We start from the raw sequence: 27,325 nt of genomic DNA on the forward strand, positions 1-27,325 counted from the left end.
ACCAGACACGCCCTGGAGCCCTCCCGCAACCCCTCCCTGGCTGGCCAACCTCCCGCATCCCTCCCCAGCACCAGTGGGATCCCTTGGCCTGGCCTACACCCTCTCGCAGTCTGGACCCCTTGGGGGATGTCGGTGAGCCGGTTTCAGCCTGATCCCACAGGCCAGGCTGAGGGACCCCATTGGTGCACGAATTCCCACACTGGGCCTCTAGTTGTAATTAATGCTGCAATGGACATAGAGATGCATATATCTTTTAGAATTAGTGTTTTATGTTTCTTTGAATAAATACTGAGAATTGGAATTGCTGGGTCCTCCTCGTTTCTTTTTATGGCCTTTGATTTAAAGTGTATTTTGTGTGATAGAAGTATTGTGATACCAGTTTTTAAAATTTCCATTTGCATGAAATATCATTTTTCATCCCTTTACTTTAGATCTGAAGGAGGTCTCTTGTAAGCAGCATATGTATGGGTCTTGCTGTGTTATCCATTTAGCCATCCTGTGTCTTTGATTGGATCATTTAACCCATTTACATTTAAAGTAATTATTGATAGGTTTGTAGTTATTGCCATTTTATTATTCATATGTTCACCTCCACCTCCACCTCCACCTCTACCTCCACCCACACCCACACTCACACTCACACCTTCTTTTTCTTGAGTCTTTTTAACATTTCTTGTAATACTGTTGGGTGGTTATTAACTCCTGCTTTTTCTTTTCTGAAAAGCTCATATCTCTCCTCCTATTCTAAGTGATAGCCCTGCTGAGTAGAGTAATCTTGATATACCAGTAGGCCCTTGCTTTTCATCACTTTGAATATTTGGTGCCAGTCCCTTCTACCTTGCAAAGTTTCTACTAAGGAATCAGATGATTATGGGAGCTCTGTTGCAGGTAAGTAGTAGTTCTTATCTTGCTGCATTTCAGATTCTCTCTTTGTCATCAACCTTTGCCATTTTACTTATGATGTATCTTGGTGTGGGCCTCTTGGGTTCATCTTCTTTGGGACTCTGCACTTCCTGGACTTGTGTGTCTGTTTCCTTCACCAGGTTAGAGAAATTTTTCATTCGTACCTCTGTAAATAGGTTTTAATCCCTTATACTTTCTTCTTCTTCTGGTACCACTGTGATCTGAATGTTGTTATGCTTGATGTTGTCCCAGAAGTCTCTTAAGCTATCAGCATTTAAAAAATTTATATCTTTATTGCTGTTCCAATTTTCAGCTACCTTGTCTTCCAAATTGCTGATTTGATCCTCTGCTTCATGTAATCTACTCTAGACTCACTCGAATGTATTCTTCATTTCAGTTATTGTATTCTTCATTTGATTGATTCTTTTTTTTTTCCCATCTCCATTTTTATGTTCCCGATCTCTTCTTTTGATTTTCTTTACTGTTCTAGTCAATGAAAGGGTAACTTTATTGAGGCCCCAAGGTTCTGGGATTCAGGCAGAAGACTTCCCTGCAGTCGAGGAGCTGGTGGAGGGGCCTTATTTAACCTTCTTGGGGCACAGGTTGTTTTGGTGGCTGCACTTATTTTTGTGGCAGTTGATAGCGTGAGGATACAACTGACTGTAACACATTTGGTAGATCATCTTGTTGCATTTGTACTTCTGGGCAAGCTGGTGGAAGGAGGGTTCGATGATGCCATCCCACAGATGAAGCATCAAGTACAAGGTGGTATTTTTCTAATAATGTAGTCAGAGTGTGACCATCCTCTAGCTATATGCCAGCAAAAATCATATGCTGCTGGTTAGGCGGGATGCCCTTCTTTTCTTGGATTTTAGCTTTGACTTTCTCAATGGCATCACTGAGCTCAACCTCAAGGGTGATGGCCTTGCCAGTCAGGGTCTTCACTGTAGGGCGCGGCTATAGGGTTAAGCCTCGGACTGACCTGTTGGCAAAGCCACAAACAAGTCCCAGCTTAGAGGGCACAGTCCTCTTAGCATAATTAGGCTTGACCTTATGACGCTCCCTAGATCCTTCCTAGGTAGCTAATGAGCTGTGGGAGGTGCAGCAAGTGCTGCCAAAACAAGTGAAACTCACAAGAACATTGTAACTATGGTGACCACTACCTTGTTTACCTCTGGCTATAAAATAAAGGCTCAGCTTGCCAGGCACAGGAAGATCCACCTAGAACAGGGGTGGGCAAACTTTTTTGAGTCGAGGGCCACAATGGGTTCTTAAACTGGACTGGAGGGCTGGAACAAAAGCATGGATGGAGTGTTTGTGTGAACTAATATAAATTCAAAGTAAACATCATTACATTATAGGGTATGGTCTTTTTTTTTTTAGTTTTATTCATTTCAAACAGGCCGGATCCGGCCCGCGGGCCGTAGTTTGCCCACGGCTGACCTAGACCCAGCTTATTCTCTTTGTCATTTCTTCATCCTTTCACCACCAACACTCAGGCTTTTGAACCCTTGGCTGAACTGGTTCTGCACACTTCACAAAGATCTACATCTCTGCATCTGCTGGGGAGGCTTCTCTGCCACCTCATTGAAGAGAAAGATCCTATCTCTTTATTAATGTTCTGAGTTTATCTATGTTTTTCCTACGTTCTTTGAGCATCCTAATCAAAGTATTTTGAATTCTGCATATGGTAGATTGTTTGCCTCTGTTTTGTTGAATTCTTTCTCTGGATTTTTTCCCCTGTTTTTTTCATTTGGGTCATGTTTCTTTGTTTCCTCATTTTAGCTGCTTCTCTCTGTGTATTTCCTTGTATTTGGGTATTTGGTAGATATGTTCCATCTCCTGATGTTGGTAAAGTGGCCTTATGTTGTAGGTGTCCTGTTGGTCCCAGTGGTGCAGTCTTCCATGTCACCTGTGCCAGGTACTCCAGGGGTGTCTCTTGTGTGGATTGTGTGTGCCATTCTGTTGCAGGTGAGACTTGATTGCTATTGGTATGTTAAGGGGAGGTATTGGCTTTCAGGCTGATTAGCTGTGTGGAATGGCTGTGAGTACAGCAGACACACTGTTGTACAGGGGTTGATGCCATGGAGCAGGATTTGGATAAAGAAGAGGGGGTACAAATAATAGTAGTATTATGGAATATTACTCAGCCATGAGGAAGAATGAAATCTTACTATTTGTGACAACATGGATGGACCTCGATGGTATTATGCAAAATGAAATAAGTTAGAGAAAGTCAAATACCATGTGATTTTACTTATCTGTGGAATCCAGAAAACTATATTAACAAACAAACTTATAGATACAGAGAACAAACTGATGCTTGCCAGGTCGGTGTGGGGCTAGGGAGCTGGATGAAAAGGGGAAGAGATTAAGAAGTACAAATTGACCCGGCTGGCATGGCTCAGTGGTTGAGCATAGACCTAGGAACCAAGAGGTCATGGTTCAATTCCTGGTCAGGGCACGTGCTTGGGCTTTGGGCTTGATCTCTAGTGCAGGAGGCAGCCGATCAATGATTCTTTCTCATCATTGATGTTTCTATCACTTTCTCTCCTTCAACCTCTGAAACCAATAAAAGTATATTTTTTAAAAAGTACAAATTGGCAGTTACAAAATAGTCACAGGGATAAAAGTACAGCATAAGGAATATAGTCAGTAATATTGTAAAAACTATGTACAATGTCAGGGTGTTACTAGACTTATGGGAGGATCACTGCATAAGCTATATGAATGTCTAACCACTATGCTCTACACTTGAAACTAACATAATATTGAATGTCAACTATAATTGAAATAAAAAGATAACCTCCAGAGAAATATCTGAGTTTATATTCTCCTGATAGGGTTATTGCTTGGAAAAGACAGGTAATCATGATTTGTAAACCAATGTTTGATAGAGCATTCCTATAAATCCTTTAGACTGGAAATAAGAAGAGAGAAGAATAAAAGAAACCCTCCCCCACCCCCATAGCTGTTGTCATGCAGTAGAGGGAACCCCAACATCAGTGGTTGTTTCAAAATAATACACAGCACAGAAGTGTTTCAAATCACTGAAAATATCCTACTGTAAGGTCATGTGGCTCCAACTTGTTTGCTCTGGTTCAAGCTACTGCTGAACATGCTTCACCTTCTAACACCAACTGCACACAAAGTAATGGATTAAGTGTACTTTAACCCCAAACATTTGGGACTTACTTATAGGACATAGCTGTGCCCTGGGTACTATTGGGCTCAAGGGCCTACACACTTACCTAAATGACTGATGAAACTTAATGGACATTACTGGTTTTCTTATTAATATCTGATGTAAGTACTATTGGGATAATCAATCATATCCTGAACTTTTATTTCAATACGGAATTAAAGACTTACATTTAAGACTGCTAATCAGAAAACTCCTATAGGAAAACATAGGCAGTAAACTCTTTGATACTTGTTTTAGAAATATCTTTTTGGATATGTCTCCTCAAGCAAGGGCAACAAAAGCAAAAATAAACAAATGGGATTACACCAAATTAAAAAGCATTTGCACAGGGAAGGAAACTATCAACAAAACTAAAAGATGACCTGCTGAATGGGAGAAAATATTTGAAAATGACACATCCAATAAGGGGTTAATATCCAAAATATATAAGGAACTCATACAACTCAATATCAAAAATATAAAAAATCTAATTAAAAATGGATAGAGGGTCTGAGTAGATATTTTTCCAAAGAAAACATGCAGATGGCCAAGAGACACATAAAAAGATGCTCAACACCACTAATTATGAGGGAAATGCAAACCAAAACCACAGTGAGCTATCACCTCACACCTGTCAGGTTGGCTAGTATCAAAAGGACAATAAACAAATGTTGGCAAGGATTTGTAGAAAAGGGAACCTCATGCACTGTTGGTGGGATTACAAACTGGTACAGCCATTATGGAAGCCAATATAGAGGTTCCTTAAAAAAATTAAAATAGAACTACCATATGACCCAGCAATTCCTCTTCTGGGTATCTATCAGAAGAAAACTAAACACTAATTTGGAAAGGTATTTGCACACTTATGTTCATTGCAACATCATTATCAATAGCCAAGCTTTGGAAGCAACGTAAATGTTCATCAATAGATGGATATGCAATGGAATATTACTCAGCCATAAAACAGAATGAAGTGAAATCTTGCCATTGTGACAACATGGATGGACCTAGAAGAGTATTATGCAAAGTAAAATAAGTCATATGGAGAAGGAGAAGTACCAGATAATTTCACTTACATGTGGAATCTATAAGATAAAACAAATAAAAAACAAAACAAACAGATTCATAGACATGAAGAACAAACTGATGGTTGGCAGAGGGGAAGAGGGTAGGGGGGAGGGGGAAAAATGAAGAATAAGAGGAACAAATTTCCAGTTATCAAATAAGTTATGGTAATATAATGCACAGTATAAGAAATATAGTCAGTAATATCACAGTAACCATATATGGTGCCATATGGTTACTAGACTTATTGTGATGATCTGTTCCTTAGGTATACAAATGTTGAATAACTATGTTATATACCCAAAACTAAAGTAATATTGTATATTAACTATATATTTAGATAAAAATTTATGAATATTTATTTAAACATAAGTGTGATTTCAGATATCAAAATTACAACTAAGCCACAGAATAACCATCTTTCAGAACCACCTGAAATCTGGCTGAATGGAAGCCCTGTAAGTAGAGAATTAAAGAAGCCACACTGAGACTGGATTAAAGACTTAGATTTAAGACTGGAAATCAGAAACCAGTAGGAGGGCTGGAGGTGGGGGCCAGCTTTCTCCCAGACAAAAGTGCTGGCAGAGGTCATTGTTCCTCATCAGAGCCCTCCCCCAGCACAGAACCAACAGACAGAAGCCATATCTGAGCATCCACTAACCTGGCCCACACTATTAACCCCACCTCCCTGGTGATACTCTGAGACCCTGCCCCACCAGTTTGCAGCTCCACCCAAGCTGTTTGCAGTGGACAGTCCTGGCTTAGGCTTCAGACTTTCCTTAAATCTCTCAAACAAGCAGCAGCTGGCCTCAGCTTCCATACCTCTCGGTAAGTGGCCCCAGACGCTGGAGTAGCAACAGCCTGGCAAGGTTCATAGGTTGGCCTCTCCTAGACACCTCCAAGCCCAACATAATTAGCAGCCATCGGCAGGTCACTCTGTAGCTCATGCCAGGTGGCCTCAGGCAGGGCACAGGCAGTGGCTGACATTGTACCCCCTGGGAGGCCCAGAACCAGTGCACCTAATGGTCAGCTTCAGACCATGCCAGATTACAACTTGACTACATCCACCAGTGACACACTCAAAGGATGGACGTGGTGAGCACCAAAGCCCCACTGAAGCATGTCTTGCTCCACAGGGGCATCTCCTGCATAGCAGTTCTCCCACTGTAGTTGCAGCTGGTCCTCACAGCTGATTCACCTGGGAGTCAATTCCTCCCAGTAACACCAACAGCAATCAAAGTTCAACTACAACAAGACAGTGCACACAGCCCACATAGGGGCACAGCCAGAATGCCCAGCTCAGATGACTGCGGAGGCTGAGCCACTGGGCCGTACAGGACACCTATTGCAACAGGCTACTCTACCAATTCCAAGAGACATAGTAGTTCTACCTAATACATAGAAACAAACACAGGTAAGCAGCCAAAATGCAGAGACAAGGAAACATGTTGCAAATGAAAGAACAGAAGAAATCTCAAGACAATGAACTAAATGAAATAGAAGGAAGCAAACTACCAGATACAGTTTAAAACAGTGGTTACAAGGATGCTCAAGGAACTTAATGAGAACTTCAAGGAACTTAGGGAGTACTTTTAGGGAACATAGTGAGAACTTCGGGGAACTTAGTAAAAACAATGACATAAAAAAGGACCAGTCAGAAATTAAGGATCCACTAACTGAAATGAATAATTTACAAGGAATCAACAATACAGTAGAGGATGCCAAGAATCAAATCAGTGATTTGGAATATGAGGAAGCAAAAACTCCCTATGAGAACAACTAAAAGAAAAAAAGAATCCAAAAATATGAAGATAGTCCAGCTGGTGTGGCTCAGTGGTTGAGTGTCGACCTATGAATCAAGAAGTCCCCAGTTCAATTCCCAGTTAGGGCACATGCCTGGGTGGCAGGCTCAATGTCCAGTAGGGGGCATGCAGGAGGCAGACGATTGATGTCTCTTTCATTGATGTTTCTATCTCTCTATTCCTCTCCTTTCCTCTCTAAAATCAATAAACCATATATTTAAAAAACAAAATAATACAAAGAAATATGAAGATAGTGTAAGGAACCTCTGGGACAACTTCAAGCATACCAACCTTTGCATTATGGGGATGATGGAAGGAGAAGAGAGGGAGCAAGAAATTGAAAACCTATTTGAAAAAATAGTGACAGAAAACTTCCCCTAACTGGTGAAAGAAGTAGACTCATAAGTCCAAAAAGCACAGAGAGTCCCAAACAAGAAGAGCCCAAAGTTGCCTACACAAAGACACATTATAATTAAAGTGCCAAAGTTTAAAGACAAAGAGAGAATCTTAAAAGCAGTTAGTTACCTACAAGGGAGGGCCCATACAATTGTCAGCTGATTTCTTAACAGAAACCTTGCAGGCCAGAAGGGAGTGGCAAGAAATATTCAAAGTGATGAAAAGCAAGGACCTACAACCAAGACTAGCCTACACAGGAAGGCTATCAGTTAGAATTGAAGATTAGATAAAGAGCTTCACAGACAAGAATAATCTAAAGGACTCCATCACCACAAAACCAGTGTTCCATGAAATGTTGAAGTGTCTTTAAGAAGAAGAAAAAAAATTAAAAATATGAACAATAAAATGGCAATAAATACATATCTATCAACAATTGAATCTAAAAAAAAACAAAAAACCACCAGACACATGGAAACATGTAACAGACTGACAAATCTCAGAGTGAAGGGGGTTGGAGGATGGGAAGAAATTAGCCAAAGAACTTATATGTATACTAGAGGCCTGATGCATGAAATTTGTGCAAGAGTAGGCCTTCCTTCCCTCTGGCCACTGGAAGGCACCTGGAACCTGGGCTTTCCTTCCCACCTCGGCTTCGTCTGGAAGGACGGAAGGACGGAAGGACATCCGGTCTAATTAGCATATTATGCTTTTATTATTATAGGTATGTATTAGCTATAAACACAGATAATAGGGTGTTGAAGGCCTGGGGTGGGGTGCTGGACCTGGGTAGATGGGGGCAATAAAGGGGGTAATTAAGAGGGGGCATCAGTAATACTCTCAATAGTAAAGATTTTTTTTAAAAATAAAAAATTTTAAACAAGATCATATCATAATCATCTTTATAAACTATTTTTTATTTAACATAGAGAATTCTGCAATATAAATTACCACAAAATTAGCAGCTTAAAACAACACATATTTATTACTTAAGCATTTTTGTTGCCAGACTGAAATCCAGTGTTGGCCAGGTTGCAATCTCATCAGAGAATTGACTGGAGAAACATCTGCTTTCAAGCTCCCTCAGGTTATTGGTAGGATTCATTTCCTTGCAGCTAGAAACTGAGGTTCCTGTTTTCTAGCTGTCAGCAGTGGGTTGCTCTCAGCTCTTAGAGGCCCCTTTCATTCATTGCCATGGGGTCCTCTCCATAGCTCCTCTCACACCATGGTAGCTTCTTCAAAGCCATCAAAGGAGAATTATTATCATGTTTAATGGTAGCATATTATATATATGGTGTGGTTATAATATAATTTTACTATTCTCTTTAGATATGTTTTCTACTTTTCTTTATTATAATACATATTTGGGACTTCTCCAATTAATTCCTTAGATAATGCCCAGAAGTAGAATTGCTGAGTCAAATGGTATGCACTTTTAAAAGTTTTTTACATATTGCAAAATAGAAATCTAATCCCATGATACTTCCAGGAAGAATGTATGAGAGTGCTGGTTTGTGTACATACTTTCAAACACTGGCTTTATCCATAAATTTAAGTATTGCTAATTGACTGGTGAAAAAATATATTTCATTATCTTAATTTGTATTTCTTTGGTGAGGTCAGACATTTTTAAATGGTACTGAACTATGTGTTTGTGAATTGTCTTTTCGTGACTTTTGCTCATTTTGCAATTGCAAAAGTACTTCATATGCTCAGGACTCTGTTGATTGCAAATATTTTTCCTAATTTGCATGCTAATATTTTGGGGCATTGTTGGCCATATAAAAGTTTACATAAGTCAATTCTATTGATCTCTTTCTTTTTTATTTTTTTTTATTAAATCTTTACTGTTCAGATTATTACAGTTGTTCCTCTTTTTTCCCCCCCATAGCTCCCCTCCACCCTGTTCCCACCCCACCCTCCGCCCTCACCCCCCCCACTGTCCTCATCCATAGGTGCATGATTATTGTCCAGTCTCTTCCCACATCCCCCACACCCCATTCCCCCCCCCCAAGAATAGTCAGTCCACTTCCTTTCTATAGCCCTGATTCTATTGTAATCACCAGTTCATCCTGTTCATCAGATTATTTATTCACTTGATTTTTAGATTCACTTGTTGACAGATGTGTATTTGTTGTTCATACTTTATATCTTTACCTTTTTCTTCTTCTTCCTCTTCTTAAAGGATACCTTTCAGCATTTCATATAATACTGGTTTGGTGGTGATGAACTCCTTTAGCTTTTCCTTATCTGTGAAGCTCTTTATCTGACTTTCAATTCTGAATGATAGCTTTGCTGGATAAAGTAATCTTGGTTGTAGGTTCTTGGTATTCATTACTTTGAATATTTCTTGCCACTCCCTTCTGGCCTGCAACGTTTCTGTTGAGAAATCAGCTGACAGTCATATGGGTACTCCCTTGTAGGTAACTGACTTTCTTTCTCTTGCTGCTTTTAAGAGTCTCTCTTTGTCTTTTGCTCTTGGCATTTTAATGATGATGTGTCTTGGTGTGGTCCTCTTTGGATTCCTTTTGTTTGGGGTTCTCTGCGCTTCCTGGACTTGGAAGTCTATTTCTTTCACCAGGTAGGGTGGTTTTCTGTCATTATTTCTTCAAATAGGTTTTCAATATCTTGCTCTCTCTCTTCTTCTGGCACCCCTATAATTCGGATGTTGGTACGCTTGAAGCTGTCCCAGAGGCTCCTTAGGCTATCTTCGTTTTTTTGGATTCTTTTTTCATTTTGCTTTTCCGGTTGGGTGTTTTTTGCTTCTCTGTATTTCAAATCTTTGACTTGATTCTTGTGATCCTCTGGTCTGCTGTTGGGAGTCTGTATAACATTCTTTATTTCAGTCAGTGTATGCTTAATTTCTAGTTGGTCCTTTATCACAACCTCGAGGGTCTCATTAGATTTCTTGTAGGTCTCCTTAAGTTTATTGGCGGTTTCTAGAAAATTCTTGAAAATCCTTAAAAGTGTGGTTTTGAACTCTATATCCAGTAGTTTGCTTTCCTCCATTTCTGTCATTTGTGTCCTGTTTCTTTGTCTCAGCATTTTTTATGTTTTGCTGTGTCGATATAGTGGCTTTCTGTGCTAAGTGTCCTATAGGGCTCAGTGGCTCAGCCTCGAGAATTACCTGAGGTAGACACCCTTGGTGCACCCGCTTGTGGGCTTTGTGCTCAGTCTTGTTGTAGTTAAGCCTTGATTGTTGTAGTTAACACTGATAGGAATTGACCTCCAGGCCAATTGGCTGTGAGAATCAGCTGTGTCTACGGTGGGAGAACTTCTGTGCTGAAGACATCCTTCTGCGGCAAGACTTGCTTCAGTGAGGCTTTGGTGCTCACTGAGTCTGCCCCCTGAGTGTGTCCCTTATGGATCTGAGGAGTTGTAAGTGGATGGTCCCACTCTGACCACTGGGTACACTGGCTCTTGGATCTAAGGAGGTGCTAATCTAGCCCCTGCCTGAGGCTACCCAGCAGAAGCCAGCTGTGAAGCAATTCAGGTTGCCCTGGGGCCTTGGGGCAGCTGCAGTTTGTTAAGTAATTTTCACATTACAAAGGGCCAGGCCTTTCATATGCAAAAGCCTCCCTGCAGGGTGTGGGCAGGGCGGGGTCCCAGGGGATCAACAGGGCAGGTGGAGTGAGCAGTATGGCTGCTGTCAGTCCTGCCCTCAGAGACCCAGGCAATTGCTGGGAGCGCCTCTGAGAGAAAGCTGCCCTCGAGTTCCGACTGATGCCAGACAGTCCCGTTTCTCCCATATGAGTCTGGGTCCCCAGAGACTCACCCGGAACTGGAGCTCAGAGCGTGAGACTCCCTCCCGATTGAAAAAGACAATCATGTCCTCAGCCGCCAGCCCTCTCCGCATGCACCTCCGCACCTTTGTGTTTTACTTCACACCGCACCTCCTCTGAGTCTCGGTATGCTTTTCTCTTTCCTTCTAGTTGTAGAATTTCCACTCAGCCAGCCTTCCTGTGGTTCTGGTTGATGTCCGTTCCGTCTTTTAGTTGTATTTTTGAAGTGGCTGTGCAAGGCAGCAATCTCCGGTGTTTACCTATGCCACCATCTTGGTTTCTCTCTCTGGTCTCTTTCTTAATGCTTTTTGCCTTTGAGGTCATGCTTAGAAATATCTTCCCATCTAAGGGATGTAAAAAGTTTCCTGCATTTGTGATTTGAAAATACTTATAGTGTCCGTTTACATTTAAGTGTTAATTGTTCATGAAGTATTGTGCTGGAGATTTGTTGATTGGTTTAGTGAAACCATGACAAGTGTTTTATGGCTCTCTGAGTAATTTTATTTCTAGTAATATCCACTTTTTTCCTGAAATTTTGTGGAAACATGTCACTAGTCCCGTGACTTCTGAGATGACTTATAGATGAAATTGACAACATGAATAAATGAACATGATTGACTAGGAGGACCTGGGACAAGCATCAAACCACAAAAGCCCTTAAAAGGAGATTCCAAAATAGCGAGGAGTAAGCAGAAACTAAACAGACATGCTTCCAGGACCAAACTGGAATTACAACTAAAATACAGAAAAACCATCCTGAATAATCAACTGAAGACTAGCTGTAGAGAACCCTGATAACCAAGGACAGAAAGTGGGAACAGCATAGAGAATGGTAGAAAGTGTGGCGGTGCAAAAGGGCTGGCCAGTCTCCCACAGACATCAGCTGAAGTTCTGGAGAGATATCTCAATGGTGTAGAGTTCCCACTAAGAACTCTGAGCTGGTCCCCCCAACCCAGAGCACCAGAACTGAGAAAGACGGCCACATAACACCTGGCGGTGAAAAGCCGCAGGGTTGAGACAGCTGGAAATGCAGGTACCCTCTTATAAGGCCAATGCAGAGAATTTGGTGTGCAGACACTCATCTTGGGCTCTGGCAGAAGGAGGGCAGCGAGGACAGGAGCTATGTGACCAAAAGCCAGAGTTGGGGGCTCTGGGATTAGAGCTCAGAAGATAGACACCCTGGTCTCCTGTGTTGACTCATTCCCTCATAATGCAGAGGATATCTTTCTCCAGCAGACTTCTTCCACCCAGGCAGCTTTTTCCTGGGGAGGGGAAGAGTGATTGCCCCACTCTATTGGAAAAATCCTTATCCCACCCTGTGGAGTTTCTGAGGCCCATTAAGAGACTGAGAATAATAATCAGCCTGCAGATAGAAGCAATTGTCCCACATTGTTGGAAAACCACACCCTGTGGTCCATAGCCTGAAGTTAATCAAGATTGAATAACAATCAGACTGCAAGCAGAGGTGGGTCTCTGGAGGCTTTGAGTCTTTGCCTGACCTATTCGGGGTCTGGCACTAGGAAAAGTAGACATCTTGGTTCTTTCTAAAGGCACCCATCCCCAGTAGAGGGAGCCAAAAGCTGTGGAATGCTGGTAGCTCCAAAGAGGGCTACTCATGGGAAGTCAGAAACAGTGTCTGATACTGTCATGCACTAGAGATTGGGAGTTGTAGCAGCTTTACCTAATACATAGGTACAAACACAAAAAGGCAGCCAAAGCAGGGAGACAAAAAAAAAACCCAAGTGAAAGAATAAGAGAATTCTCCAGAAGAAGAGCTAAATAAAATGCAGATAAGAAATTTACCAGACATACAGTTCAGAATAACGATGGCAAGGATGCTCAACAGCATGAGAAAAGATATAGTAACTATGAAAAAACACCAATAAAAAATGAAGAATGGCATAGCACTAACAAAGAACACAGTGAAAGAAATACACAGCAGATTAGGGGAAGCTGTGGATTGGATCTGTGAATTAGAAGACAGGGTAGAAAAATATCACTCAGGCAGAGAATCAAAAAGAAAAACACAATTGGTTGGGATGCATGCAGAAGACAACCAATACGTGTGTTTTTCTCACATTGATATTTCTGTCTGGGTATTCCTCTCTTTTCCACTCTCTCTAAAAAATCAAGGGAAAAATATTCTTGGGTGAGGATGAAAAAAATAAAAAACAAACAGGACAGCTTAAGGGAGCTCTGGGACATGAACATAACAGTATTTGCATCCTAGGAGTGCCAGAAGGTGAAGTAAGTGAGCAAGGAATACTAAATGTGATTGAAGAAATAATGGCAGAAAACTTCCCTAACCTATTGAAGGAAAAAGTCATACAAGTTCAGGAGACACAGAGAGTCCCAAGCAGGAGGAACCCAAAAAGGCCCGTGCCCAGACACATCATAATTAAAATGTCAAAATTTAAAGACAAAAAGAATCTTAAAGGCAGCAAGTGTAAAGCAAATTGTTACCCTCAAAGGAGCTCTCATAAGGCTGACACCTGATTTCTCATAAGAAACTCTACAGGCCAGTAAGAAATGGCATGAAGTACTCAAAGTAATGGAAAGCAAGGATCCCAAGATTACTATATCCAGCAAGACTGTCATTCAAAATAGAGAAATAAAGAGTTTCCCAGACAAAAAAAAAAAAAAAAAGGTTAAAGTAGTACATCACCACCAAGCCAGCATTACAAGAAATGCTAAAGGGACTGCTATAACGAGAAGAAGAAATAGAGAGAGAAACTTAGGCATAAGAATTAAAATGGCAATAAAGAAGCATCTATCAATAATAACCTTAAGTGTAAATGGATTAAATGCTCAATCAAAAGACATAGGATAGGTCAGTGGCTAAGAGAACATGACCCAAATATGTGCTGTCTACAAGAGACCCACCTCAGAACAAAGACTCACACGGAATGAGAGTGAAGGGATGGAAATAAATTTTCGAAGTGAATGGGAAAATAAAAAGCTTGGGTAGCAATACTCATATCTGACAAAATAGATTTCAAAATGAAGGCTATAACAAGAGACAATAAAGGTGACTACGTAGTACTAAAGGAATCAATCTTACAAGAGGATATAACCTTGGTAAACATTCATCCACTGTAGAAGCACCTAAATATATATATATTTATTTTTACAGAGAGGAAGGGAGAGGGATAGAGAATCAGAAACACTGATGAGAGAGAAACACCGATCAGCTGCCTCCTGCACACCCCCCACTGGGGATGTGCCTGCCACCAAGGTACATGCCCTTGACCGGAATCGAACCCGGGACCCTTTAGTCCGCAGGCTGACGCCCTATCCACTGAGCCAAACCGGTGAGGGCTATTTTTTAAAACTTCAAGAAGACTTTAAGGGAGTGATCAACAGCAATACAGTCATAGTAGAGGATTTTTAACACCCTGCTGACTTCACTGGGTAGATCTTCCAGACAAAAAGTTAACAAGGAAATAGTGACCCTAAATGACACACTGGATCAGATGGATTTAATTGATACTTATAGAATATTTCACCCCAAAGCTGCAGATTATACATTCTCCAGTACACATGGGTCATTCACCAAGATAGACCACATGTTAGGACCCAAAACAAGTCCTACTAGAAGCCTACCTCCAAAAAACAAGAAAAAGTAATATTAAACTATTTAACCCTACAACTTAAACAACTTAAAGAATTAGAGAACAACAAGAAGAGCCCAGAGTAAGTAGGAGGAAGGAAATAAATATTAGTGCAAAAACAAATGACATAGAGACAAAAATAAACAAACAAACAAATAAATAATAACCAAGAGCTGGTTCTTTAAGAAAAATAAACAATATTGATGAACCTTTAGCCAGACTCATCAAGAAACAAAGAGGACCCAAATAAATAAAGTCAGAAATGAAGTGGTGAAGTAACAAATGACGTCAGAGAAATACAAAGGATTGTAAGAAAATACTATGAGCCAATAAGCTGGACAATGTGAATGAAATGGACAAGTTCCTAGAAAAATACAATCTTCCAAAACTGAATAAGCATGAATCAAAAAATCTGAATAGGCCAATAATAATTGATGAAATTGAAGCAGTAATAAAAAAAAACTGCCAGCAAACAATAGCCCTGGTCCAGATGGCTTCACAGAGGAGTTTTAACCAACATTCAAAGAACTAACACCTGTGCTCCTCAAACTATTCCCAAAAATCCAAGAGGAAGGGACACTTTCAACTTATTTTTATTAGGCCAGCATTATCTTAATTCCAAAACCAGATAAAGACACTTCAGAAAAAGAGAATTACAAGTCAATATCCCTGATGAACATAGATGCAAAAATCCTCAACAAAATATTAGCAAATCGAATACAGCAATATATTGAAAAGATCATACACCACGATCAAGTGGGATTTATTTCAGGGATGCAAAGCTGGTACAATATTCACAAATCAGTAAACGTGATGTATCACATAAACAAATTGAAGGACAAAAATCACATGACCATATCAATAGACGCAGAAAAAGCATTCGACAAAACAGAATACTCATTTTTTGTTTTAAAGAAAAACTCTCAGCAAAGTGGGAATAGAGGGATCATACTTCAACATAATAAAGGCCATATATGACAAACCTACAGCCAACATCATACTCCACATCAAAAACTAAAATCATTTCCCCTAGGAACAGGAACAAGAGAGGGATATCTGCTTTTACCACTCTTAATCAACATATCACTGGAAGGACTAGGCACAGTGATCCAACAAGCAGAAAATGTGAAAGGCATCCAAACTGGAAAGGAGGAAGTAAAACTCATTATTCGCAGATGACATGATATTGTACATAGAAAACCCTAAAGACTCCATCAAAAAGCTAGATTTAATAAGTGGATTCAGCAATGTAGCAGATACAAAGTTAACACCCAGAAATCAATGGTATTTTTATACAGCAATAATGAATTCTCAGAGTAACTACATCAACAATCCCATTTACCATTGCAACAAAGAAATGAAGATACTTAGAAATAAACTTAACCAAGGAGGTAAAAGACTTGTACTTAGAAAACTATAGGACATTGCAAAAAGGGATAGAGGAAGATATAAACAAGTGGAGGAATATACCATGTTCATGGATTGGTAGAATTAACATCATTAAAATATCCATACTACCCAAATCAATCTGTAGATTAAATGCAATCCCTGTTAAATTACCAATGTCATATTTCACAGATATAGAACAAATACTCCAAAAATTTATTTGGAACCAAGAAAGACCACGAACAGTCGCAGCAACCCTGTCTCAGAGGGACGGCAGGGGTGGGTAGGTGGTGGTTGGGAAGAAATCAACCACAGAACTTGTATGCATATATGCATAACCCATGGACACAGACAATATGTTGGTGAATGCGTGAGGAGGGAGGGCGGAGTCGGCTAGAAGAGGTCAATGGGGGAATGAAGGGGGCATATGTAATTCTGCCAACAATGAAGATTAAAACAAAAAACAAAAGCCCTTAAGAGGGCGGGATGATCTTGCTACAACACAATTACTGTAGAAAGCAATCATGTTGAGTTCAAGGGCACCGAGGTTTCTGTTGAGAACGCAGTTATTCATGGCTGTGAGTGGGAAACCAAAGATGTCTAGGGAGTAGTGGCAGCTGAGACTGAGCTTGGCCCTGGCTGGAGTGTAAGTTTCCTCACTCTTTTTCCACAGTGAAATTCAGAGAAGACCGGTCCAATGGAAATTCTGGTCACCAGACAACCAAAGGAGCTTTTGTGAGCTTTGATGTCTCTTACATGAAGGAAAGCATGAAATGAAGAAGCGGAAGCAGGTATTAAATTAGAATGCTCTTGACTTGTTTTCCTGAGATTCCTAGCTCTTAGCACAGAGCAGGCTTAATGTGGGCTCTCAGTAAATGCTAATTTCCAACCCCTTCCCCTGACCAGTCCTCCTACTTGTTTCAACCCCATCACTTCGCACAGTGACTGGCAAGTTAGGCACTTAGTGAATGTTTATGGACTAAATGATTGGATGATTTGAAGAAACAAACACATGGGCATTCAAGAGGAAGGTTAGTTACCTACATGCCAACAATCAGAGTAGCCCCTTTAATGGATGCCCGTTTCTACATTAAATGCTGTACACACTCAGTTCATTTAGTACTCATGATATCCCCACAGGATAAAATATTAGTATTCTCATTTTGTACGTGAAGAAACAGAAGCTCAGAGAGGAACGAAAGTTATTCAATTAAGTGGAGAAATCAAGGTTTCAAACCCTGCACTGTCTGATTACAATGCCCAAGTAGTTTTCCCGTATCCCTTCAGAGCCTCTAAAACATTCACAGATCACTATGGCAAGAAAACTCTAATCATTGTATAGGCATGTGTATACTCCAGGCATTTCAGGTAGGTGTTTATCTTCCCAAATGGACAAGGCCTACTCCCACAGATTGTGCAAGTCACATGAGCTAGGGAGGACTCATTAACCTTCCCAATTCCTTTACTCAGCTCCCCTGAGAAGGAAGATGACAGATGGTCAATGAGCTGCTCACTTCCCCAGCTGCACAGCTCTTTCCAGGCAGGCTTGGAATTGGCTAGTGGCTGTGAGAGCTGGCATGTTCAAGCTCAGCTAGAGCCTTACTACTGCTTATTAAACCTGTTCAAAAGGCAGCCACCATGTCAGTATAGTAGAAATCAGAGTGTACTGGAAAGGCTGGTGGATGAAGGATAGGAGAACTGGGTTCCTGCTCACTGTTTTATTAATTTGTTCACTCAGCGACTACATTTTTGAAATATCTATTATGTGTCAAGTGTTGTGCTCTCTTCTTATGTATTTAGCAAGAAAGGATTGAGGAGATCATCACATAATGATTTCTTCTGCTGACATGGAAATTATGATTAATATATGTAACTATCATCCTAAGCAAGTTAAATGAACGTCTGTGTGCTCCTGTCTCAGGAATTAAGCCACACTGAAGGAAGAGAGAATGGGGCTCCCACAGATGTGTGTGCTTGCTGGCTTTCAGTGTTTCTTTTGGACAATGGAGAAGTTCCCCTTGGTGTTGTAAGTTAAGAGAGTTATGATTATTTGTTATCATAACTCACAATTTCTGCCCTAAGGAACGTTCAAGAACAGGGCAGGGTAGCCAGGCTGTCATTCCTGCAAAAACATCTGCCTGGTAATCTCCACTGTGCCTGCTCCAATCAGTAGACTGTCCTCTGAGTTAAGCCCAACTCTCATGGGTGAACCATCGCTGTTTGGGGCTCCAGGGCTGTCTGGTCAATCCAGCCGAGGCAGCTCAGTGTTCTCGTAGGAAGAAAGGGCTGTCTGAAGCCCTGTGGCTGCTCTTCATTTCTTGGTGCCTTAAATTCCATCTCATTGTGACAAAGAATGGCTCACTGCAGGAGAGGAAGTCCTGGTCTGGCAGGTTGGAAGAGACAAATTTTCCTTTAACTTTAAGTACTTTGAGTCTAGTGGTGCCACACCTGTACATACTCCTTCAACTAAACCCTGCCAGGTAGTGTCTTACACCTGAAAACCACTTTTTATGTCCTTCTCATTACCCCTTACAAAACCCCTGTGGCGTGTCTACTGTTCTCATCCTACAGATGAAGAAACAGGGGCTCAAATGTAATGATACTGTGAACTGCAGAGATGGCATGAGGTGGAGCTGGTGTCAGCCCCATGTCTGTGTGATGCTCAGGCCCTTGTGTGGAGGCAGGACTCTAACTTGCTTCTAAGAATTCCCCTCCCATTCCACCTCCATGGACAAACCCTGTATAGTCCTTGGGACTGAATCTGATGGGCTTTACTGTTGTAATTAGGTTATATTACTTGGTACAGTTGATGGTAAGAAAAAGAGAGAACCCTACTGGGCCTAACCTAATTACGCCAGACTGTCAGAGGCGGAGAATTTCCTCTAGCTGGTAGCAGCAGCAGAAGTCAGAGATTTGAAGTATGGGAAGGATCTGATGCACTGTTTTTGGCGTGAAGGTGGAGGCAGCCATGTGGAAAGGACAGAGTGGCTTCCAGCAGCCAAGAGCCAGCAGTCAGCAAGGAAAGATGTCTTTGGTCCAGCAAGTGAGAGAACTGAGCTTGGGAGTGGCCCTTCCCAGTGCCTCTAGGTGGGAACGCAGCCCAACTGATGCCTGAATTTCAGCCTTTTGAAACCCTGAGCAGGGAACCAGGCACATAGCGCCAGGCTTCTGACCCAAACCGTGAGCTAATAAATGAGTATTGTCTTAAGCGACTGAGTTGGTGGTAATTTGCTTTGCTGCAGTAGAAAACTATTTTTCTTGTTAAATCTCAAGACTAGGAGCAAATATTTTAACCTTTGTTCTTCGTTTTTGTTTGAAAGAGTTACATATGATCTTTAAGGTTCCTTCTACCTCAGATGATTCTAAGGTTCTTAAATCAGTGTTTTTGTAAGGACTGAAAGAAAATAATGCATATGGAAGCTCTTCAATCTTGAGAAAGTGTACCAATGAAAGAGAATAGTACTCAGTCTAATAATGTTTCTAGTCATCTTATGGCCTCCTGGGATCTTCTAGGTCAGTTTCCCATGAAAGTAATCTGTATTTTAGGGCCACATCAGTGGACATACAGGGAAGAGAAAGAGTTTCTAACTGCGGAGGGCCCCCTCTTTGTGGCAGACGCCAAGGAGCACCTGGAGGCAGGTTGCCCTCCAGCATCCTACAGCTCCGGGAGGAGCTGTGGGAATGAGATGCAGCCTGAATGTGATGTCCTCCTGAAAGAGCTGTGATGACAAAGTGATCTGAAGCTCCTGAGGGGGAGGGAGGCATCTATGAGCCTGGGCTGCATTTTGAAGGTAAGTAGTTTCCCAGGCAGGTAGGGCTAGAGCAGCCCAGAGGCCACAGCACGTGCAGAAGGTGGATCACACTTGTGAAACTAAATCCCAGGTGGGTATTCATTCAGAGGAACTGTTAGTTGGGAGATTGTTGCTGGACCACGTGGGGTGGAGAAGCAGGAAGGGTTAGGGTGCCTGTGTTCTGACCTGACATCATTTCTCTAACTTTCAGCCCACATCATCACTGCTCCTTCATTCCGAATCTTGTGCCTGTGCCTTCTGGGGGATAGTTTTGTTGAACTTTACCTTCGCTGGTTAGAATTATCAGTTCAGTAAGCGCACACTGAATCTCTCCTCATCTACAGGGCTGGAATCAGAATTGCTGAATTGCAAACAGCTCCAGGGCCAGAGTTCAGCCTTTCACATCTTGACATCACAAGTCACTCAGCACAATTTTTTGCACACAGCAGATGCTCAGTGTCAGATTAAACTTAACTTGAGGTAAATTGAATTAACACACATAAAAAAAGAGCAGAGATTAGATCAAATCTCTGATGGGTTGTGCTCAAGCTTTTTGCACACACTAAACCCGAGTGGCCTCAAAGCACAGTGCCTCCTGGTCTGAGAGCTCTTCTCCTGATGCATTTGCATTGAAAGCCCTTGTTCCTGACAAAAGTCCTTCCTTTGCCAGGTGAGCTTGGAGGAAATCCCCTCTCCACACTAGATGCAAGCTATTCTCATCAGCCCAGAGGCTTGACTGTGACTCCAGACACCTGCTCTGGGAGTTGTTAGTTAAATTACACAACAATTATGGGTAATAGTGTGAGACTAACTGAAGAATTATTAAGGTGGTTGCTAAGCAGTGCTAATTTTCTACCACCATTATTTAGAATTAAAGATCAGACAAGATGAAAACTTGGTTGGTCAATCTTTTGTTTCTGGTGGGAAGATATTTTCCCTCTGAAATCTTTTAAGTTTCAATCTGGAAGAAACCTTATAGGTTACATCTTTTTCTACTATGTAGTTTACCGTTCATTTATTTATTGAACAAATGTTAATTTTTGACTGACTACTATGACTCAGAAACTGGACTGACCTCTAGGTTTGAGCTGCAAATGGATCAATGTGGTTCCTTGCCTTATATGAGGCGTAAAATGTAGAATTTAGACATTTCAAGAGTGTAAAGTAGCCTGATGGCCAAGGGCAATATTATCTAGAAGTGTGGTCTCAGGAAATTAACCTAGTCCAGGGAGGTGAGATTCTCAGGAAGTAATATTTAGGTGATAACTAAAGGTAAATGTGAGTTACCCAGTGAAGGGAGGTGGGAGGGATTTCAGGCCAAATAAATAAACACATTCATGTAATACAATTCTATAAATAAATTTAAAAATCAAGGTTAAATTTCTAAAGGATAAAGCATGCTTTAAGTGGAGAAAACAAAAGTTAAAATTTCAGTCTTGGACTGATCTCATTTCTTTTACTGTGGATTGCGCCACCTTTGGTAGTTAATTATCAATGCACATATTGTGTGTCAACAAGTTTTCTTAGAGTCCTAGTAGGTATTTTTTTATATGGAAGATCTCTGCTTTAAAATACAACTGTAACATAGGTTCCAAACTTTATTGAGAAAGATACATATGATAATTTGCCTTCCCCTATGGGTCGTATTTTGAAAGGTATCTGTCAATCAAAATGCAATTATTTTTCCTCTCCCCCCCTCCCCCAGCACACTCTATTATCCGGATAATCTTGGTTGCATTATTAAGTTGATATAATACTATTTAAAAGCAAAAAAAACAAACAGTAACAGATAACCACTACAATAAGTATGGTGATCACATTGTAAGGTATATATATCATATACCAACTATATTAAATTTTTAAAAATAAATTTAAAAATACAAGCAAACAAGGGGGGGAGATATTTTTTTTTGTTTTATTTAGCCTTGTAAAACCATAGCTCTGCCTTAAAAAATCATTTCACTTCTCCATGGACTATTTTCTTGTCAGAAAATGGAAATGGTAAAATCAGTATAGTAGCACCTACTTAAGTAACTGTGAAAAAGCATGAACTTCATATGTGGGCACTTAGTAAATGTTTATTCTATAGCCCTTTTGTGAGCAAAAGTTCCATTTTATCATCTTATTGATCCCCATTCATATCACGGAGGGTCCCTGGGATCTCATTCTTGGGAGTCTAACCCTGATTGAGTTCAACCTTCTTCTTTTATAGATGAAGAAACCAAGACCCAAAAGAGAGGAAATGACCCGATTTCTGCCCTTGACTTTACATTGTATTTCAGTTTATTTGCAGTCATTATAAAGAAGCAGTTAGTGAAAAAAGGGCCTGGTGCCTCCCAAATATGCCCATATGGCAGATGAGGAGTGGGCACTGGGCAAAGGCGTACACTGCAGTACAGAAGGAGGTGGGGACCAGACTAGGCAGGGCCTCTTGGGCCTTTTAAATTGCTTAGGTCTCTGTTCTAAGGTGTGGGGAACCAATAATGTTCATTGTTGGTTATATTTGGAACATTTTGACAACTACATTTTTTATTTTTCATCTATTTGTTTGGAATAGTCTAATCACAGGTTTAAAGTTAAAAAGTGTTATTGTGTCAGCTGATGGCAAGAAATTAAACTTTCTAATGAGGATAATTGCCAAAAGCAGTGAGGGTACATGGCGAGAGAGGTAGGTTGGATGTGGACGGATACCCTTGACTGCAAGTGTTGTTGTGACACTGGGCACACCACTGAGGAGTGCCCATCCTGGAAAAGTGTGTCTCGCAGCAGTATTCTTAGCATAGATCATTATGGATCTGATCACATTCAAACTAGCTGTGCCAGATGAAGATTTAATCTGTTTAAAGACCTTTAGGAATATGTTCTTAAAATTGGGATTTCTTATTTGGTTTTCTTTTATTAAAAACCCTGAGGAATGAAGAGGGTGAGTTTGAAGAAGCCTGGATCTAGAATATCTTTTATACCAGCTATAAAGCAGTGACCCTAGTATCACACTAAGAGTAGCTTCCATTTATCTCCATCCCACACCTCCCTCCTGTGTTCCCAACACTATATTTAACAGTCTATTAGACACCTGTACTTGCCTTATCCCACAGGTATCTACAACTGAACATTCTAAAACTGGATTCTTGCTCTTTCACCAAACTGCTTCTCCTTCCAGATGAGTCCATAGAACTACCTTTGATCCATCAGCCCAGATTAGCAACCAGGATGCATCCTCTATCCTTCCTTTTTCTCCCTGCTCATTGGCCATCCATCTTGTGGACTCCACCTCCTCAGAACCACCTGGGTTAACATGCTCTCTTCCACTTACAGTATGGCCGCCCTAATCTGAGTCCTCATTTGGCCAGTGACTACACCTGCCTCCTGAGTGATCGCTCAGCCTCATCCAACCGCTTCAGTCCTCTGTACTGTCCTCCCAGGAAGCATTCCACACTACACCTCTGGTCATTCCACTCCCTCTTCACATGCCTTCTTTGCTTCCACATCCTTCAAAAATCCAAACTCCTTAGGGTGACATGCAAAGTGTTTCATGATCTTGCCCTGCCTGTGTTCCTAGCATCATGTCTCCCACCCTCTTCCCTCAATCCTGAAATGTATCTATGTACTCTCTGGGCAGCTTTTCAGATATACCCAGCCCTTCCAAGAAGCCTTCTCCCTCTACTCCACTCCATCCTTAGGAATGTATAATTGCAGTATGTTACATACACAATGTGCTTTTACACACATAATCATGTAACTCTGAGGGTGCAACTCTGTAAGCACCAGGACATGCCAACCTGAGTGAGAGTGAGTGATGGCAGGGCAACAAAGTTCCCTTGGAGTGTTGTGTCCTGGGAAAAGGCAGCCATGCTGGTGGCCCATGTCCCTGCTCTGACTGTTGGACACTGCAGAGGTGCCGGGCAATGAGGCAAGAAGCTCGCACAGCATCCATGCTGGGCCTCTGGCTGCCTTGGCAGCTCCTGGACCTGGATCTGCCAGGTGCTGCTGTGTTCCCCACAGGGGACTGCATGAGCCATCAAGAATGTTCTGCTACTCAGACAGAGCCAGTGGCCACCAGAGCAACCCCAGAGCCCAGAGTTCTGTGATAAAAGGAAGGATATCAGTGGGATAGATGCATTGTCTAATTCAGTGGTTCTCAACTTTCCTAATGCCGCGACCCTTTAATACAGTTCCTCATGTTGTGGTGACCCCCCAATTTCATTGTTATAAATTGAACATAAAGCATAGTGATTAATCACAAAACAATATGTAATTATATATGTGTTTTCTGATGGTCTTAGGTGACCCCTGTGAAAGGGTCATTTGACCCCCAAAGGGGTGGCGACCCACAGGTTGAGAACCGCTGGTCTAAGTGCTTCCCAGAGGCAGAATGGAGCCTGTGGGTTTTGGATCCAGGGACAGGCCTTGATTCGAAACAAGAATGAGCTTTTGATGACCAAGCCTAATAGAGGTTAGCGAGCCCTTGTCACCGAGAGGGTACAGGCAGGGCTCCATGGCTACATGGTGCTGCAAGGGGGTGTCCAGCAGAATAGTACAGGTCAGTGTTCAGACCTGAATGTGCACCACATCACCAGGGCTAGGAAGACGGGTGCTGGGTGTTTGGGGACGAGCAGTGTCTCAGACAGCTTGGGCTGCTGTAACAAAGTACCACACACTGGGGGGCTCAAGCAACAGAAACTTATTTCTCCCAGCTCTGGAGGCTGGAAGTCTGAGGCCAGAGTGGCGGCATGGTTGGGTTGCAGACCACCATCATCTCACTGTGTCCTCACATGGTGGAAGAGGTGAGAGCACTGTTTTATAATGGCACTAATCCCATTCATGAGCGCTCCACCCTCATAACCTAATCTCTTCCCCAAAGCTCCACCTCCATCACATTTGGGTAAGGGCTTCAAAATAAAAATTTTGCAGACACAGACTCTCAGTCTATAATGCTTACGTGTTGGAGACCAGGTGTAAGCTGACATGGTCCTTACACCTGAAGGGGCTAGCAAGGCTGGGACCCTTACCCACACAGTTTTCCCAGACTTGTTTGCATGGCGGTTATCAGTAGAATGAGAGCAACCTTTGTAGAATGAGAACAGCCTTTCATGGTTTATCAAGAAGTCTGTAACTATTTACTGAGATTTGCTGTACTGAGAATTTGTCCTTCTGCTCTGTCCCTTCCTTAGAGATTAAGAGGAACAAAGAATACATTCCTCTTGACAGACCTCCTATTGAGTGTCTTGTGTATAAAAAGCATTGTGTGGTTAATAAACTTGCTGCAGTTCCTCGATTGAGCTGTAGTCCTCCCGATCCCGCTCTCCTGTCTTTCTTTCTATTCTCAATTCCCACCTCCCTACCTCAGCCTGGCTCAACCTGTCAGGCTGGCCCTGACACTTAGGTCCAGAGAAGGGCCTGAGGATTTGCATGTCTAACAAGTTTATACTTTAAGAACACCTGGTGCAGATAATCCTGATATTTGATAAACCCTGCAGTAACTGTCCCCCAATGACCAAATATCACTCAAGAAATTAATTCTGAAACTGGATTGATTGCTTAATCTCTTTGCATTTCACGTTTTCTATGGCAACACCTGCAGCTCTGCTCACTGAAAATGAGTAGGGCAGTCTGAGCCCTCTGTCCTTCACTGCCATCTAGAGAAACATGAGAAGGTAGCCACAGACAAGACACCACCGCAGACCTTACTCAGCCCTGAGACTTCCATGAGTTGGAAGGACCACACCACCTCCTCCTGCTCTCATTCTGGTTGGCAAGTGTGTGCTTGGAAGGTTTTTGGTCACTTTCACATTGAGAAAGATCATTGGCAGGTGTAACAGTGACCTTCAAAGGTATTTCTGGGTTAGGAGGAGACATCTGACCACCATGATAAGCCTGTGGACTAGTACAGATTTTGAACATTCAGGCATGTTGCTGTTGACTGAATTTGGCAGACACTCACTAACCTTTTCAAAGATATCAAATATGATGGAGCTATGACTTAAGAAAATGGGCAATTGCCCCTTTAGCAAACAACAGGGAAGATGGTGCTGAGTCCAGCTCTAGCTTTTCCCCTGTGCTAGTTTCCTATTATTAGTAACAGATTACCAGAAACTCACTGACGTAAACAACACACAATTATCATTCTGAAGGTGTGAGATTGGTTTCAAGGGGCTATCATCAAGTTGTCAGCAGGGCTGGCTCCTGCCAGGGGTCCCAGGGGTCTTGTTCCAGCATCTAGAAGTGTTCAGCAATCTAGAGAAGGGGCTGTGTGTAACTTAATAAAGGGTCCAGAGACGAAATATAATTTTGAAAGGCATTCGGGGTTCAGAGGAGCCCAGCTAAAGAAACTAAGATCTCCTCATCTCAGGACCCCATGCTTTTTATTAACACAAATTGTCCTGAGGCGAGGCAGAGATATACACTTGAAAGGGTCAGGTTTCCTATACACAGTCCATTGTCAGAATGGGCAGAATTAGCCTATTCAGGCTGTTCAGGTGTTTAACCAGTAGGAGGCAATAACATGTAGATTAAGATGCCCTGAGCTGTCTGGCAGCAAGCAATGATTTTAATGCATCTTTTTCAGGTTTGGGATAATGCCCTCAGCCATTCCCAACAGGCAATAACATATGTGACTCAGCCCTTGTTGAGTCCCCAAGTTTCATCAACCTTTCGATGAAACCTTGCAATTATGACATGCTGGAATTGGCTTCCGGCACAGGGGTGAATCCATTTTCTTGCTGTTTCCAGCTTCTGGAAAGAATCACTCCAACCGTGGCTTTCATCATCACATCTGCTTCTCTGACTCTCCTGCCTCCATATTATAAGGACCCTTGGAGTTACATTGGATCCATTCAGGTAATCCAGGAAAATCCCCATCTCAAGAACCTCAACTCAACCACATCTGCAAAATACCTTTGCCACATAAAGTACCTGGTCACAAGATCTTGAGATGAAGATGTGGACATGTTTGGGGGCAATTATTCTGTATCCCATGCCCTGGAAGAATGCTGACCCAGCCATGTTTCCGAATCACAGAGCAGGTGACCCCAGGCTGTACGCTGAAGACTGAGCAAGGAGCTGCATAGAGGGCACTGTTGGCACAGGGAACCCAGGGAGGACTAGGGGCAGAACTGCAGTGTCAGCATCTGTGCATGGGGTCTTAGTAACCTGCTGGAAGAAAATTCCAGCAGGTCAGAATTAAGCAAGAAGTTCATCAGAAGGCTGGTGGATCTTGGGGCTTCAGCAGGGCTGAAAATCTGCATATGTTATTACCTGGCGCTGAAACAGCTGTAGGCATTTTACCTAACCTGATCATCTTTTCCTGTTTACCTGCTGCTGGCAGAATAGCTGAAGGAATATCCCCTAACCTGATCATGTTTTCCTGTTTATTGAACTTTACCTGTTTGCATTCCTAAAGGGCCTGTGT

General features: G+C 41.9%; 1 protein-coding gene across 1 annotated transcript; it reads right to left on the reverse strand.

Annotated features, from left to right (window-relative positions):
* Positions 1 to 1,481: 1,481 nt before the first annotated feature.
* Positions 1,482 to 26,919, reverse strand: LOC138998956 (ubiquitin-ribosomal protein eL40 fusion protein-like). The gene is made up of 3 exons (XM_070400990.1): positions 26,830 to 26,919; positions 1,758 to 1,860; positions 1,482 to 1,675 (listed from the first exon to the last, which is right to left on the reverse strand). Exons 1-3 carry the CDS (start codon positions 26,917 to 26,919, stop codon positions 1,482 to 1,484), a joined length of 387 nt encoding a protein of 128 aa, XP_070257091.1.
* Positions 26,920 to 27,325: the final 406 nt, after the last annotated feature.

This window comes from Myotis yumanensis, unplaced genomic scaffold, assembly GCF_028538775.1.
Source record: "Myotis yumanensis isolate MYYU_CA2020_CCGP unplaced genomic scaffold, mMyoYum1.0.hap1 SCAF_21, whole genome shotgun sequence".
Lineage (NCBI taxonomy): Eukaryota > Metazoa > Chordata > Mammalia > Chiroptera > Vespertilionidae > Myotis > Myotis yumanensis.

What these genes read in the sequence shown, in the direction of transcription:
- LOC138998956 (XM_070400990.1), bottom strand. Translation starts at nt 26,919, where the DNA reads ATGGCTGGGTCAGCATTCTTCCAGGGCATGGGATACAGAATAATTGCC. An exon ending in TCTCAAGATCTTGTGACCAG is followed by an intron (nt 1,861 to 26,829) that starts GTACTTTATGTG and finishes TTAACCCTATAG; the next exon opens with CCGCGCCCTACAGTGAAGAC. An exon ending in TAAAATCCAAGAAAAGAAGG is followed by an intron (nt 1,676 to 1,757) that starts GCATCCCGCCTA and finishes ATTATTAGAAAA; the next exon opens with ATACCACCTTGTACTTGATG.